At 36.7% G+C, this 16,546-nt stretch overlaps 1 protein-coding gene across 8 annotated transcripts in view; it reads left to right on the plus strand.

Annotated features, from left to right (window-relative positions):
- ZMYM4 (zinc finger MYM-type containing 4) overlaps nt 1-16,546 on the plus strand; it is a 165,590-nt gene that overhangs the window by 97,906 nt on the left and 51,138 nt on the right. For 7 of the 8 annotated variants that reach the window (XM_047793301.1, XM_047793299.1, XM_047793298.1 and 4 more), the window contains 11 exons: nt 2,313-2,487; nt 2,596-2,808; nt 7,064-7,214; nt 7,703-7,818; nt 8,242-8,517; nt 8,692-8,842; nt 10,160-10,332; nt 11,105-11,255; nt 11,812-11,952; nt 12,288-12,325; nt 13,273-13,417. In XM_047793301.1, coding sequence (XP_047649257.1) covers nt 2,313-2,487; nt 2,596-2,808; nt 7,064-7,214; nt 7,703-7,818; nt 8,242-8,517; nt 8,692-8,842; nt 10,160-10,332; nt 11,105-11,255; nt 11,812-11,952; nt 12,288-12,325; nt 13,273-13,417 — 1,730 coding nt within the window. The remainder of the gene's footprint in view (nt 1-2,312; nt 2,488-2,595; nt 2,809-7,063; nt 7,215-7,702; nt 7,819-8,241; nt 8,518-8,691; nt 8,843-10,159; nt 10,333-11,104; nt 11,256-11,811; nt 11,953-12,287; nt 12,326-13,272; nt 13,418-16,546) is intronic. The other variant, XM_047793300.1, reaches the window with a different exon arrangement.

The raw sequence follows: 16,546 nt of genomic DNA on the forward strand, positions 1-16,546 counted from the left end.
ATATCTTAGCATCTTGAATTTAACCTAAACTCTGAATATATTTTGGCTAATCATCATTTAATGTGTAGGTTTCATTAGTAATAGGGACTTAACTATTTCTTTTTAAAAATGCATTTCAAATCCTACATTAGAGAGATAATTTGGAGGGTAATTTTTAAAAATTCTGTTAGATTTCTTTATATAATGGCACTCAGAAAGGTAATTCTTTCAAAATTTTCTGTACCTTTTCTGCATTTTTACCATCTGAAATGAGAGCATTCCTTTTATCCTGGTGTAAGATGTAATCTATTACAATTACATGTAATTGGACTTGGGAGTTCCTTTTGTGGCTCAGTAGTAACAAACTGGCTAGTAGCCATGAGGATGCGGGTTTGAACCCTGGCCTCACTCAGTGGGTTAAGGATCTGGCATTGCCGTGAGCTGCACTGTAGCTTGCAGATGTGGCTTGGATCATGCATTGCTGTGGCTGTGGCTGTGGCTGTGGCTGGTAAGTGTAGCTCTGATTCGACCCCTAGACTGGGAACTTCAGTATGCCGCAGGTGTGGCTCTAACAATCAAAAAAAAAAAAAAGTAATTAGATGCTAAGCATACTGAGAGAACTTAGAAATACCTGCTTTTATGCATCCCTTGCCTTGATATATGCTACTCCCCAACTCTTTTATTTCTTTAGCCTTCTAAAAAACTCCTTTTTAAGGTCCTGCTGGAATGTCACCTTCTTTTGGGTAGCTTTTCGTTTCCCATCTTATCTAAACACTTGTTTCTTCATTTCTTTAGTGCATTTCATTTATATATATTTACAAAATTATTATACTTTTCTGTTTTAAAAATGCTTCTGGGGAGTTCCCATCGTGGCTCAGTGGTTAACGAATCCAACTAGGAACCATGAGGTTGCAGCTTTGATCCCTGGCCTTGCTCAATGGGTTAAGAATCCGGCATTGCCTTGAGCTGTGGTATAGGTCGCAGATGAGGCTCGGATCCCGAGTTGCTGTGGCTCTGGTGTAGGCCATCGGCTACAGCTCCGATTCAACCCCTCCATATGCTGCAGGAGTGGCCCAAGAAATGGCAAAAAAAAAAAAAAGACCCCCCCCCAAAAAATGCTTCTGATATGGTATTTTATCTATCATTTGTCTATTTATCCTCATATACTGTGAGCTCCTTGAATGCTTATGCCATATCTTGATGTAGGATTGAGCTACTTCCTGGTTTAAGATAACTGCTCAATTAATACCCATATAAATGAAATACATTAAAACCTGGTAAAAAATAAGTGTAAAGGCAAAAAAAAATTGTGGATAGTAGAACAGTCTACTAAGTATTGAAGATGAGGTATGGGAACTAATACATGAGTCGTATTATATTTACTATGATCTTTTATTGAAGCAGAGACATTTGTAATCTTTTCTTTAAAAGTACTGGATTAATATAGTCTGTTTAAAATGTAAGAATGAATATACCAGTTTATTTACTGTTGCAAGAGTGTATACTCATGGGAGAGAGACACTGTTTAGAGAATTTCATCAAGGCGTTTTTAAAATGGTTTACATTTCAACTATCAGATAAACTACTGTGTGGGAACGCTAATTTGGGAATGAGATAAGGGGTGGAGTGGGAGGGAGTCTTAATCATTGGGTTTTAATCTTCATTGCCTTTTGCTACTAATGCTTACAAATTTAGTTATTAAATACAACAATTTTCAATTTTATATAACCCTACTAGGATATGCATTGTGTAGTTTGAAATGTATACTTTCTTTTATAACATAGTGGCTTTAAAATTTTTCAAGTGTAATATTATTTAAAGAGTATTTTGAGGAGTTTGCTAGTGGCTCAGTGGGTTAAGGATCTGGCATTGTCACCACTGTGGCTTGGGTCGCAGTGGTGACACGGGCTTAATCTCTGGCCTGGGAACTTCTGAATGCCACAGGTATGGCTATTAAAAAAAAAAGAGAGAGAGAGTTTTTGGAAAATATAGGAGAACCTAAAGAACAAAATGAAAATTTCCTCTGATCCTACCTACTAGAGATAGTGAATGATAGCTCTTTGATGTATATCCTTTTAATCTTGAAATGTAGTATACAGTATACCTCAGAACAGTTCCATAAACTGTCATGTATTAGTTCCATTTTATAGACTAGACGTTGAAGATCAAGGCAATTAATTAATGCAGTCAAGAAAACCCAGGTTTTCAGATTTAAATATCTCTGCCCTTTCCCTACACTATAATTGCCTTTGTTTTATTTGATTTTTCTAGTTGAAAAAAAAGAAAAAAATGAATTATTCTATGGCTTATTTTATCTTTGTTATCATTTTTAGAGACATTTTAAATCCAAAGGATGTGATCAGTGCCCAGTTTGAAAATACCACCACTAGTAAAGATTTTTGTAGTCAGTCATGTTTGTCAACATATGAGCTGAAAAGAAAACCTGTTGTTACCATAAATACGAATAGCATTTCAACCAAATGCAGCATGTGTCAGAAGAATGCTGTTGTAAGTTATCTTTTTACTTTATTGGGAGGAGGAGTATGATGTTTGTGCTTAAAGGGCTTTTGATGGTCTCTACTTGTTGTTTGTAAGTTGTTATTTTTTAATTCCTAGATTCGACATGAAGTTAATTACCAGAATGTGGTACATAAACTTTGCAGTGATACCTGCTTTTCTAAGTTCCGCTCTGCTAACAACCTCACCATGAACTGTTGTGAAAATTGTGGGGGTTACTGCTACAGTGGCTCTGGACAATGCCACATGCTTCAAATAGAGGGACAGTCTAAGAAGTTTTGTAGTTCAGCGTGTGTCACAGCATATAAGCAGGTACATGATCACATTTAGTCCCAATGTCTTTGTTCATTTCAGAAGGACCTAAACTTTGGTAGAAATTATTTATCACAACAATATCACAAAAATATTAATATCTTATTAGCTTAACACTTTTACATGTAAGTAGTATTTGTCAAATGCACATGTTTTAGAAACTCTGTTGTTTTATTTACTTATTTTTTGTTTGTTTGTTTGTTTTTTTGTCTTTTTGCCATTTCTTGGGTCGCTCCCATGGCATATGGAGATTCCCAGGCTAGGGGTCGAATTGCAGCTGTAGCTGCTTGCCTGTGCCAGAGCCACAGCAACGCAGGATCTGAGCCACATCTGCAGCCTACATCACAGCTCACTGCAACGCCAGATCCTTAACCCACTGAGCAAGGCCAAGGATCGAACCCACAGCCTCATGGTTCCCAGTTGGATTCATTAACCACTGAGCCATGACGGGAACTCCTGTTTTTGTTTTTGGTTTTTTTTTGACTTTTTAGGCTGCACCTGGGGCACATGGAGGTTCCCAGGCTAGGGGTCTAATCAGAGCTACAGCTGCCGGCCTCCTCCACAGCCATAGCAATGCAGGATCTGAGCCTCATTTGTGACCTCTACCACAGCTCAAGGCAAGGCCAGATCCCTGACCCAGTGATTGAGGGCAGGTATCAAACTGAAACCTCGAGGTTCCTAGTCAGATTGATTTCCACTGTGCCAGAATGGGAACTCCCTAGAAACTGTTAGAGTTTTACAAGTGCCATATACAGTTGTCCCTCAGTATCTGTGGAAGATTGGTTCCAGGAACCCTGATACAGATATCAAAATTTGAGAATGCCCAAGTGCCTATATAAAATGGCATAGTAATTGTATGTAATGTACACACATTCTCACTTAGACTTTAAATCATTTTTAGATTACTTATAATACCAAATACAGTGTAAATGCCATGTAAATAGTTGTCAGCATGCACCAGATTGGTTTCCTTTTTGGAACTTTCTGGGATTTTTTTCCTAGAAACTTTTTCTGGCTGTACCCTCAGCATGTGGAAATTCCTGGGCCAGGGATCTAAACTGTGCCACATCAGTGAGAATGCTGGATGTTTCACCTGCTGAGCCACCAGGAACCCCTTTCCTGAATTATTTTTAGTTTGCACTTGGTTAAATCCATGGATGTGGAACTCCAAGAATCCAGAGAGCAGACTGTTTTTCTGTTAATGAATTTGAAATATGTGTTTTTAGGGCATGGCTTTTTTATTTCAAATATGGTTAATGTTTTCGAACAATATTTTGAAAATGCAGAAAAGCACAAAGAAGAAAAACAATGCATTTCTCAGAGGTCCCCAGTTTGATCCTTTTGATGTACAGCCTTTTTATCTTTAAAATATATTTTTATTTGCACACACACATACACACTTTTATTTTACAAGGTAAGGTCCAAAGTGCATATGTATTCTGGAAATTAGATCCATATGATTGAAATTGCAATTCAGAAAATAAAATTCTTACCATTAATTGTTTAAGTTTTTTTCTTTATGAAATAGGAAAAAATGTAAGTTATATATTATTACTTTATGAATTGACGAGGTTTATAGAGGATGAACTGCTTGAAATCTGTGACAGATGTCTTCTATGCTGTTTTATTAGACATATTTTATTAGTAAGTTTTGATCAAAATTTCAGTTTTAAAATTGATAAACCTGGAGTTCCCATCGTGTTGCAGTGAAAATGAATCTGACTAGGAACCATGAGGTTATGGGTTTGATCCCTGGTCTTGCTCAGTGGGTTAAGGATCCAGTGTTGCCCTGAGGTATGGTGTAGGTCACAGATGCATCTGGGATCCTGCATTGCTGTGGCTGTAGCATAGGCCGGTAGCTACAGCTCTGATTTAACCCCTAGTCTGGGAACCTCCATATGCCATGGGTGCATCCATTTAAAAAAAAAAAAAAATTGGTAAACCCAAAGGGATAGTAAGAACTTTTTACTTTTTCATTTTTACAGTGCTTTTGTTTTCATGTATTTGCTGATCATTCTTTTTCTTAAAATAGTAAGTTTTTATACAGTTTATCAAAATTGGTGAATTTAATATATGTTGATTGGGAAAGTTCTTTTAAATTGTTCTTAAAACTTTGCAGTAATTTTGTAATTTTAAACATTATAGTGTTTCCATTTATTTCTTATTAATTTGCAAACACATTAACAGGGCTTAGAATTAGACTGTTTATTCCTTCCTTAGAAACACCTTATATTTGTTCTCATGGTGGTGGGGGATCCAATATTTTCATGTGCTTTATTATTGTCCGAAAGATTGTTTTCCTGATACTGTATCATGTTCTGAAAGTTACTCAAATTCATTCCATTGGAAGATGGTATATAGTGCACAAGAAGAGAAATACTTTCAAAATCTTGTTTGTTACATTTAATTTAGCCAATATGTATTAAATTTCTCAAATATTAGTGTGTACTATGGCCTAGAGAAAGAATGTGATTTTTGTATTTGGCTGCACCCGCAGTATGCCGAATTCTGCAGGCCAGGGATCAAACCTGCACCATGGTAGCTGCATGACACTGCAGTGACAATACCCAGTCCTTAACCCGCTGAGCCAACAGGAAACTCCAGAATGTGGATTTAGAAGTAAAGCAGATCTTGGTTTGATTCCTAGACTTTCTGTTCAAGTAGGATTTTTACCTTTGAGAAAGCAATTAAACTTAGTCCATTTTCTTATCTTTAAATGGGTATGTATTACCAATGTTACTGGTATGTTTTTAGGGTTATATGAACTAAGAATGAGAAAGTACCTAGTACAGAACCTTGCACATTGAACATGGCCATTTCTGCTACTTTCTTTTTGAGTTTATTCAAAGAGTTCATGTTATGCCTCAGCAGGTTAAGAACTTGACATAGTGTGTGTGAGGATGTAGGTTCGATCCCTGGCTTTGCTCAGTTGGTTAAGGATCCGACATTGTTGCAGGTTGTGGCATAGGTCACAGATGCAGCTTGGATCTGGCATTGGTGTGGTTGTGGCGTAGGCCTGCAGCTGCAGCTCTAATTCAGCCCCTAGCCTGGGATCTTCCATATGCTGCAGGTATAGCTATAAAAAAAATTCTTTTTTATTCAGCAAATGTTAGACTCCTGTTTTGAGTTTCTATATGTCTCCTGGGGGTGATAGATGTATAACTCTATAGAGATGCTATGAAGAAAGTATTATGGAATGCGGAGGGGCACAGCGGAAGCATGGTCAATTCTACTTGATAGAGCAAATTGAGACTATCAGCAAAAACTTCAGAGATAATTCTTGACCTTATTCTTATAAATCAAGTTTGTGTTTGCAGTCCCGATGGAGGAGGAAAGAAGAAATAGGGTTGGAGATATAAGACATTCCAGAATGCAAGGATGTGTTCCTTTGAACATGTACTTATGTTAATAGCAATTCTAACAGACTTACCCTTGAAGCGGACACAGAGTTCTTGAAATCTCTTAATAGATGCTGGATATACCTTATGAGTTATCCTGAGTGAATGACACGTTAATAGTATTTAGTATTATTTGCTACCGAATCACTAACTTAGTGGGAACTTAAGACTCTCTGGTTGTTTATATTTGTACAATTGGGATATCCAAAATTTTTTCCTACTTTATTGCTTACAGTATGCTTGTATTTTATTTTTAGCGGTAGACTATTTGACAGTAAATTTTCTAGTAAGTTTGTTGATTTCCTTGAATTCACATTTCATTGTACTTTTTGTGGGGAAGTTTTTCCAATTTTTAGGATAGTATAAAAACATGAATTCCTTGTGTAACTTTTAGAATAGTGGAGGTTTTTTGTTTGGGGACTTTGTTTTCATACACTATATATTCTTGTAGTTTAGTTATTTTATGCATAGTAGTTTGTACCTCTTAATCCCCTACCCTTATCTTGGAGAAGGGGTAAAATAGTGTTTTTAAAAGCTATAGTTACAACCAATTAATAGATCCTCAAATTAGCTGCTAGGTTGTGACCAGCATTATTTTTTAATGAAATAGAATGGAAAATAACAAAGTGCATTGCATGTTATCATAATATATGTGAAACACAAACACAAAAACCCCCAGAAGTATGTGTTGCCAGGGTCATTTTGTAAAATTTATTTTTTACTGAGGATTGTAATTATAAAAGTTTGAAGTCCACTAATTTAAAATATTTCAACAGTGTTAAGTATAAACATTTCAAAAGAATTATGCTTTTACTTGTAATTTGGTAAAAATGAATGTTATTTTATTCTCTTAATAGAAATCAGCCAAAATTACACCATGTGCGCTTTGCAAATCATTGAGATCCTCTGCAGAAATGATTGAAAATACCAATAGCTTGGGAAAGACAGAGCTTTTCTGTTCTGTTAATTGCTTATCTGCTTACAGAGTTAAAATGGTTACTTCTGCAGGTAATACTGGTTTCATAAACTGTATAGATATGATAGTTGAAAAAATTATGGTTGTGGCTTTGTTTACATAGTACAGATTTTTGTCCAAATTTAATAGATTTTTAAGACAAACTAAAAATATTTCATATCTGTGTTGCAAAATAGCACCTATTCTCTTGAATGCTTATTTTGTGTTTATTTATTTGCTTATCTATTTGCATTTTTTCTTGCCAAAATAATTTATGGCTTTTAAAATGTATTTTCTTTATCCATACCTGATTTATGTCAAAATTTGTTTATGTGTAGTTTCAGGGTAGACTGTGACAACTTTAAATTAAAAGAAATATTTTTAACTTTTAAAATTTTTATCTATATGGAGGCAATTAAGTTTAGTTTCAATTCCTGCAACTTGACTTGGCCCTTGAATTTTCATATGTAATATTTGTTTTCTCACACATTTATGTACATTTGTATTTGTTACTCATTAGCATTTATTTTGATTTGCTAAGGTGTCCAGGTTCAGTGTAACAGTTGTAAAACCTCAGCAATTCCTCAGTACCATCTAGCCATGTCAGATGGAAGTATACGCAACTTCTGCAGCTACAGTTGTGTGGTAGCTTTCCAGGTATGGCTTCAGGACTCTTCCTCTTCTCCAGTCAGTGTGCCACCTAGGTTAAGTAAACTTGTTAGGTGTTTGCAAAGTGCCTGTATTGCCCAAATTTCTATCCTTCTCCTTTTAAACTTGGGTTCTTTGGTCTATCCTGTAGTTGGAGACATGTCATTTAATCAGATGGTACGATTGTGACCTAGATTATCTATTGGGAGGATATTATTTTTAATGAATATTATTAGTTAAATTATTTTATTTTTTGGATATAAATAACCCCACAATCCCCTAGTTCAGTTGTAAGCTGTTCAAAGGCGGGGAATTTTGCCTGTTCACAAATGTATCCTAAGTGCCTAGAACTGCTTGTCATAGATAGGTGCTCAGTACTTACTCGTTTGAACAAGTAATAAGAATGATCTTTTTGTTTGTTTGTTCTTCCAGAATTTGTTCAACAAACCAACAGGAATGAATTCTTCAGTAGTGCCCTTGTCCCAGGGCCAAGTAATTGTAAGCATCCCCACAGGTTCAACAGTGTCAGCAGGAGGAGGAAATACCTCTGCTGTTTCTCCCACTTCTATCAGTAGCTCTGCTGCAGCTGGTCTTCAGCGTCTTGCTGCCCAATCACAACATGTTGGGTTTGCACGAAGTGTTGTAAAACTCAAGTGTCAGCACTGTAACCGTCTATTTGCCACAAAACCAGAGCTTCTTGACTATAAGGTAAAGTATAGCAACATAACAGAGGGCTTGAGTATAAACTGGTCTGTCTACAAAAATTATTTCTGGCTTTTCATCCCTCACAGTTACTCTGTTTATTTTGAAAGTAAGAGGGATAAGGATTTCCATAAGATAAATCAAATGTTTAATTAGTACTTAATGATTATTTCTTTGCAGGGTAAAATGTTTCAGTTCTGTGGCAAAAATTGTTCTGATGAATATAAGAAAATAAATAATGTAATGGCAATGTGTGAATATTGTAAAATTGAGAAAATTGTAAAGGAGACTGTGCGATTCTCAGGTGCTGACAAGTCATTCTGTAGTGAAGGTAAAGACAGAAGATTATCTTACCTACTGAGCATGTGTAGTTTCAAAAGTAGTTGATGATTTAAGCTGTCACTATGTAAGTTTATCTATATTATCCATTGTGTCTAACACCATCGCCTTTTTGTTTTGTTTACACTTGCTTTGTTTGCTCTTTTCTGACTTGATCTTAGCTTCGTATTATATGAATGTTAAAGTGAAGAGAAAGATCCTCAAAGTGTATAGCAAAAGAAGGTATTGATGTTATTAGGTTCATAGGGGTCTTTTGGTTCTTATATTTAGTTATTTCTATTATATTTATTTTTAAAGGGAACTGCTTAAATTTTGGTAACATCCTAAGATTATTCTTCTATTGTTTTAAACATCCATTATGGTTCTGAATATAAGAGACCTGTATGTGCAAATCAGTATGTCTTCCTTAAAATTTAGATGACTGTGAGTTTAGAATGTTTTGTTTCATTTTATTTTATTATTATTATTTTGCTTTTTATGCCCTCACCCTCGGCATATGGAAATTCCCAGGCTATGGATCCAGTTAGAGCTGTAGCTGCAGCCTACACTGCAGCCGTAGCAACAGGGGGTCTGAGCTTCATCTGCAACTCACACCACAGGTCAGAGCAATGCCAGATCCTTAATTCACTGAGCAAGGCCAGGGATCGAACCCACATCCTTGTGGATACTAGTCAGGTTTGTTACCACTGAGCCAAGAAGGGAACTCCTTGTTTTATTTTAAAACCATGCAGGATTAGCCTCTGAGGCTAGTGGCTTTCAAACCTTCTGACCACACAAAAAAGACATACATTTTACATTGTGTGTGACCCAGTGTACGATCACATACCCAAATAAAACAAAATTTTTATGAAACAAAACTGACGTTTATTATGTATGATGCACTTCAGTATTTTCTGTTCTGTCTTATTTCATTAAAAAATAATAGTATAAATTCTCAAAATTGATCTATGCCCAACTGTGCAAATTTTGTTGTAGGGTATTTATTTGATTTTTTAATTTTTTTGCCTTTTTAGGGCTGCACCTGTGGTACACAAAGCTTCCCAGGCTAGGGATCAAATTAGAGCTACAGCTATCAGCCCTACACCACAGCCACAGCAACGCCAGGTCCGAGCCATGTCTGCGACTCATACCACAGTTCATGGCAACACTGGATCCTTAACCCACTGAACAAGGCCAGGGATCCTCATGGATAATAGATTCATTTCTGCTGAGCTACGATGGGAACTCCTATTGTAGGGTATTTAAATGAAAGCTGGATGTACTTACTATTTCTCCCTAATATTAATTTTATCTTCTCTGATTTTTTTAGGTTGCAAATTGCTTTATAAACATGACTTGGCAAAACGCTGGGGAAATCACTGTAAAATGTGCAGTTATTGTTTACAGACATCTCCTAAATTGGTACAGAATAATTTGGGGGGGAAAGTGGAAGAGTTTTGTTGTGAAGAATGTATGTCCAAATATACAGTCCTGTTCTATCAGGTAAATATAATTCACATTGCTGAGTTTTCAAGTTAGGGGACATTTTTCTCTTCTTTTTTTCTTTCAAATAGTATGAAGAGCAATTAACTATTTAAAACTTTTTAAGTATGAAATGCATTCTGTTCTCCAGTATTAATGTAAGATTTAAGAAGACTTCAGTGTCACTGAAGTTACATTCTTTTTGTTTTTAATTTCTTTGTAAAGATATATTAGTCTTAAAGCATTAAAATCTTTAAAATTATAATTTTATTTATTATTTAACTAAAAGGAATTATCATATCTTTAAGGAAAATCAATCTATTTCCATTTCACTGTGTTTTTTAATAACTACTTATTGGCTTTTCTATGATGTGTCCCTTTTTAATGTTTAGTATAAATTTGTAAATAAATAAATATTTCAAATTTTAGAAAAGTTAACCATTTTTTTAGAAATTGAAGTATAGTAGATGTACGGTACTATATATTACAAGTGTACAATATAATGACTCACATTTTTAAAAGCTTATACTTCATTTATAGTTACCAGAAAATATTGAATGTATTTCCTGTGTTATACAATATATTCTTGTAGCTGGTTTTACATTTTATAATGGTTTTTATCTCTTACTCCCCCACCTCTGTGTTGCCTCCCCTCCCAAAATAATTAATCTTCATTTTTGTGGTCTAAAGTCTAAGTAAATTTCCTCCCTTGTTACATGTGGCCTACTTTTATTCTCTCACACTGCAGATGATTTGTTTCTTACTTCTGTACTATCTTCTGTTTCTTTTTCAGATGGCCAAATGTGATGGTTGTAAGCGACAGGGTAAGCTCAGCGAGTCCTTGAAGTGGCGGGGAGAAATGAAACATTTCTGTAACTTGCTTTGCATCTTGATGTTCTGTAATCAGCAGAGTGTGTGTGACCCTCCTTCACAAAACAATGCAGGTAAAATTAAACCTAAGTCTTTGATCAATGCCAGGAACTAACTACTGTTGGACAGATTTAAACAGTTGTCAGTAATTTCATGAAATGTAAATTTCATTCTGTTTAAATGACATTAACATTTAGATCCCTTTTTGTTTAAAACCTTAGATTAAGGCCTTGTAAAAATGAGTTCTTTAGTGTTCCCTGAGCATATTGAGTCAAACTCTGTAAGAACTTTATGGGAAAGAATGGCAGTTAATGTTTCATAATTGATGATATTCGTCTTGACTTCCTTAGAAAAGGATTTGAGACTATAACAAAGAACATAGAATCCAAATCACATGACCTTTTAAATATACCACAGGCAGAGTTATGCAAGAGAAGGTACATGAAATACTTTGAAGGATCACTAATTAAAAAATAGAGGAAAAAAAAAAAAAACCAACCAAAGTGACTCTTTGCTCCATCAGAATTTATTCTCAACTAAAAGCATTGTTTAACCTCCTTGAGATTTTGGCTTCTGTGTATGTACATATAAATTATATGAGGTATTCTTATTTTTGTTTATCTTAATTAGCAAGTATTTCCATGGTGTCAGCTGCTTCAGCAGGGCCCCCATCTCTAAGAAAAGATTCAACTCCAGTTATAGCTAATGTAGTATCATTAGCAAGTGCTCCTGCTGCTCAGCCCACAGTGAATTCTAACAGTGTCTTACAAGGTATGACTTGATTTGTAAGCATTCATCTCCCCTTTTTGAGGTTGAATACAGTGGCTATCTCCTTTTTTTCTGTTAGTCATCATTTTCATGTTTTATACATTCATATCACAAACAGCGGCTTACTAGGGGCTGCCATGGCATTAAACAGTGTTTTTGTAATTTCCAGATCTCTTTTTCTCATATATCTTTTAGATGTTAGTCTTCCTCTGAATTAGATTAAGATAATACATGTTTTTATTATGAAACTTCGTGTTTATTTTCCAAAAATCACCTTTTGGTACTAATGTTTAAATAATTGGATAAGATACTAAATTATGTATTTTAATTTATATCAGGTGCCGTTCCAACAGTAACAGCGAAAATCATTGGGGATGTAAGTTTAATTAGGTCTTTTATGTACTTTAATTTCTTTGAATGCCTGGTATCTCTATGTGGTTACTAAAGGGTTTTTTTTTTCCCCTCCTTTTTTTAACTATATAGAATTCAATTTTACAAAATTTGGGCATGCAAGGTTTGGGAAGTATTTTGTAATGTAGTCACATTGTAAATAAAGGGTTTATTTTACGGTTTGGGAGATCCGGTTGTGGCTCAGCGGAAACGAATCCGACTGGGAATCATGAGGTCGTGGATTTGATCCCTGGCCTCGCTCAGTGGGTAACCGATCTGGCATTGCCGTGAGCTGTGGTGGAGGTCGCAGACGTGGCTCGGATCTGTGTTGGTGTGGCTGTGGTGTAGCCTGGCAGCTGTAGCTCTGATTGGACTCCTAGCCTGGAAACTTCCCTATACTTCGGGTGTGGCCCTAAAAAAGCAAAAATTAATAAATAGAAGAAGAAAAATAATGAGAAAAACTTAAGACTAGAACAGTGACATTTCTAAAGTGTTTCCTGGTCTCTGGGACAATTTCTGTGTTCTTTTTTTTTTCAAGTCACTTAAATAGTCATAATTTTTTGTTATTTCTATTATCTTGAAGCTATTTCTTCAAAGACTTAACTCAGTCTAGAGTTCCCTTAACTCAGTTCTCATTTTAAGCTCAACCACCATTGTTATTGATTAATAATATCTTAAATACAAACAGCATTTTTCTTGGTAAATAGAACTGGTAATTAGGCATATTCAGAGTCAGTATATAGTTATCAAAATATTCCTTTATTGATGTTTCAGAGATATTATATTTCATATATTTAGTTGAGTATTTATGTTCTGTGTCTTCCATGCAATTCCAGTGTATTTCTTTTGAAATTATATTTTGAAATATTATATAATATTTATAGTATTTCTTGTAATTAATAAGTTTTGGATTCTGATGTATCTTTTTACTAGGCAAGTACACAAACGGATGCCCTGAAACTGCCACCTTCCCAGCCTCCAAGACTTTTGAAAAATAAAGCTTTATTGTGCAAACCCATCACACAGACGAAAGCCACCTCTTGCAAGCCACATACCCAAAACAAAGAATGCCAGACAGGTATGTTCCTTGTGCTTTCTTTATTTACTCTTTGCTAGGGAAAAGGAATGTGGCATCTGCTTGTTAATTAAGTTCCTGCTATTTTTAGGTGATGTGTTTGGTTGCTAAGATACATTGTCAAACTGAGTTCTTATGATACCCCTGTAGGTTAGTTATTTTCATCAGTTTTACCAAGTTATGGCAAAGAGAAGGTAGTTGATAATACCATTCTGTGAACATTTCATTTAATTTCCTTACTCTTGACAGTGTAATATTATGGAGTAAGCGTAGACTCTGAAATTATATGAACAGGGTCTTAATTAAGAGGAACTATTGGTAACTCCCTGGTGGCCTAGTGGGTTAAGGATCTGGTGATGTTACTGCATTGGTTTGGGTCACTGCCATAGCTCAGGTTTGATTCCTAGCCTGGGAACTTCCACATGCTGCAGGCAGGGCCAACCCCCCCCCCTCCAAAAAAAAAAACCCAGAAAACAAACAATTATTTTCTATAATGCCTTTAGGCTTGAACTTTTCCACATTTCTTTGGGAAGAGCTTCAGGGCTTTCTTTTCTTTTCTTTTTCTTTCTTTCTTTTTTTTTTTTGCTTTTTAGGGCTGCCCCTGCAGTATATGGAGGGTCCCAGGCTAGGGGTCTTGTCAGAGCTGTAGCCGCTGCCTACACCACAGCCACAGCAACATCAAATCCAAGAGCCGAAACTGGGACCTGCAACACAGCTCATGGCAACGCCGGAGCCTTGACCCACTGAGTGACGCCAGGGATTGAACCTGCATCCTCATGGATCCTAGTCAGGTTTGTTTCCGCTGAGCCATGATGGGAACTCCAGGGCTTTCTTTTCTTATGAACTGCCTTTCCCCTCTTTGAACTGCTACTTTTCTGGGTGATGGGCAAGATGTGAGCTTCTGATCTCAGCTTCCCTCTCCCATCATGCAGTCTCTGCCCTGCAAGGTGATCTGGGGTGAAGGTAGCTCTGACGCTAGTTTTCTTGGCTGTTATTCCTATAGTAAATCTTTGTGGGTGGAAGCTGTACTCACGGGGAAATTAACCTTTTTTAACATGAAGTTAGAATGGATAAGAAATGATGGTGGCCTGCCCCTTCTGGTGAGATATAGTAACTCTTGCTTAGGAGCTGAAGAAAGGGGAGCCCATCTTTTTGGCCACATCCATCCACAGTGGAGTTCCTGTCATGATGAGCTAGCTTGAGGTAGGGATATGGAGCAGGTGGTAGACAACATGTCATAGACTCCTACTATTCTTATTGAATTTATTATATTTTCTTGAATAAATGTTTCTCCATTTGCTTATACCCGTAGGACAATTTTTCAAAAGTTTAAACATTTATTAATTTCATTTATTTATTATTTATTAATTTTTGTCTTTTTAGGTCCGCACTTGGAGCATATGGAGGTTCCCAGGCTAGGAGTCCAGTCAGAGCTGTAGCCACTGGCCTATGCCAGAGCCACAGCAACTTGGGATCCGAGCCACATCTGCAACTTTCACCACAGCTCATGGCAGTGCTGGAGCCTTTACCCATTGAGCAAAGCCGGGGATCAAACCTGTGTCCTCATGTATGCTAGTTGGGTTCGTTACCCCTGGGCCATGACAGGAACTCCATTTATTTATTTATTTTTTATTTTTTTGGCCACACCTGCAGCATGTAGAAGTTCCTGGGCCAGGGATTGAACCCATGCCATAGCAGTGACCCAAGCTACTGTAGTGACAAAACTGGGTCTTTAACCTGTTGTGCCACTAGAGAACCGCAAAATGATTATTTTTTAAGTTTTTGTCAGCTTTGCTTATTTATTTCCCTAGGGAATGGGTCTCTGGAACTCCTCATGCTATCATCTGAAATTCCTAGTTTTAAAATAGAAAGGAATCTAGATTCCCACATCTGGAATGTTATCCCCTAGGCTAGTACTTCTCAAACATCAATATGCATATGAATTACTTGGGAATGTTGTTAAGGAAATTCTGATTCAGTGGACTTGAGGTTTTGCATCGCTTAAGTTCCTGGTTGATGTTAGTGCTACCAGTCCATGGATAAAGTTGAATAGCAAGGCTATAAATGACTTAGTCCTGTGGGGGTTTTTTTGGCTGTGCCCATGGCATGTGGAAATTCCCAGACCAGGAACCAAACTCATGTTATAGCAGCAACTGGAGCTGCTGCAGTGACAACATCAGCTCCTTAACCCATAGTGCCACAAGGGAACTCTGTATTTTTATTGTATCAGTAGTTACTTAATTTAGTATTAGGTAGCTTGGTAATCAAACATCTCTAATCAGATAACTTGTTTTTATGTCCACTGCACCATGGTAAAATTGATCCCATATTATTTTCCACTGCTAACCCTAGTCAGATTGTCAGCTTGTCACTTCCTCTAGCATTACTTTTCTCTTACATTAATGCTTTTATAATTACCTAGCATATTTTTCTGGCGTACAGAAAAGACTTTATAGATACTTTTTATTTTTTTATTTTTTGTCCCTTTGCCACTTCCTGGGCTGCTCCCACGGTGGCACATGGAGTTTCCCAGGCTAGGGGTCCAATCGGGGCTGTAGCTACCAGCCTACGCCAGAGCCACAGCAACACAGGATTGGAGCCGCGTCTGCAACCTATACCACAGCTCACAGCAATGCCGGATCGTTAACCCAATGAGCAAGGGCAGGGATCGAACCCCCCCCCCCAACCTCATGATTCCTAGTTGGATTCGTTAACCACTGTGCCACGACGGGAACTCCTCTAGATACTTTTTAAATAATCGAATGAATCCTACCTCCATCCTTCCCACCCTAGTCATATTTAAGTTAGTTCTCAGGTTCTATTTTATGTTTTTAATATCTTAGAACATCTACTTGTCTTTTTTTTTTTTTTTTTTTGCTTTTTAGGGCCACACTCGTGGCATATGGAGGTTCCCAGGCTAGGGGTTTAATCAGAAGAATAGCTGCTGGCTTATGCCACAGCCACAGCAACACCAGATCTGAGCCTCGTCTGCGACCAATACCACAACTAAAGGCAACGCTGGATAACCCACTGAATGAGGACTGGGATTGAACCTGCAACCTCATGGTTCCTAGTCGGTTTCATTTCCCCTGGGCCGTGACGGGAACTCTTTTTTTTTTTAATTTTATTACT

This window comes from Phacochoerus africanus, chromosome 8 (genome assembly GCF_016906955.1).
Source record: "Phacochoerus africanus isolate WHEZ1 chromosome 8, ROS_Pafr_v1, whole genome shotgun sequence".
In the NCBI taxonomy this organism is placed as follows: domain Eukaryota; kingdom Metazoa; phylum Chordata; class Mammalia; order Artiodactyla; family Suidae; genus Phacochoerus; species Phacochoerus africanus.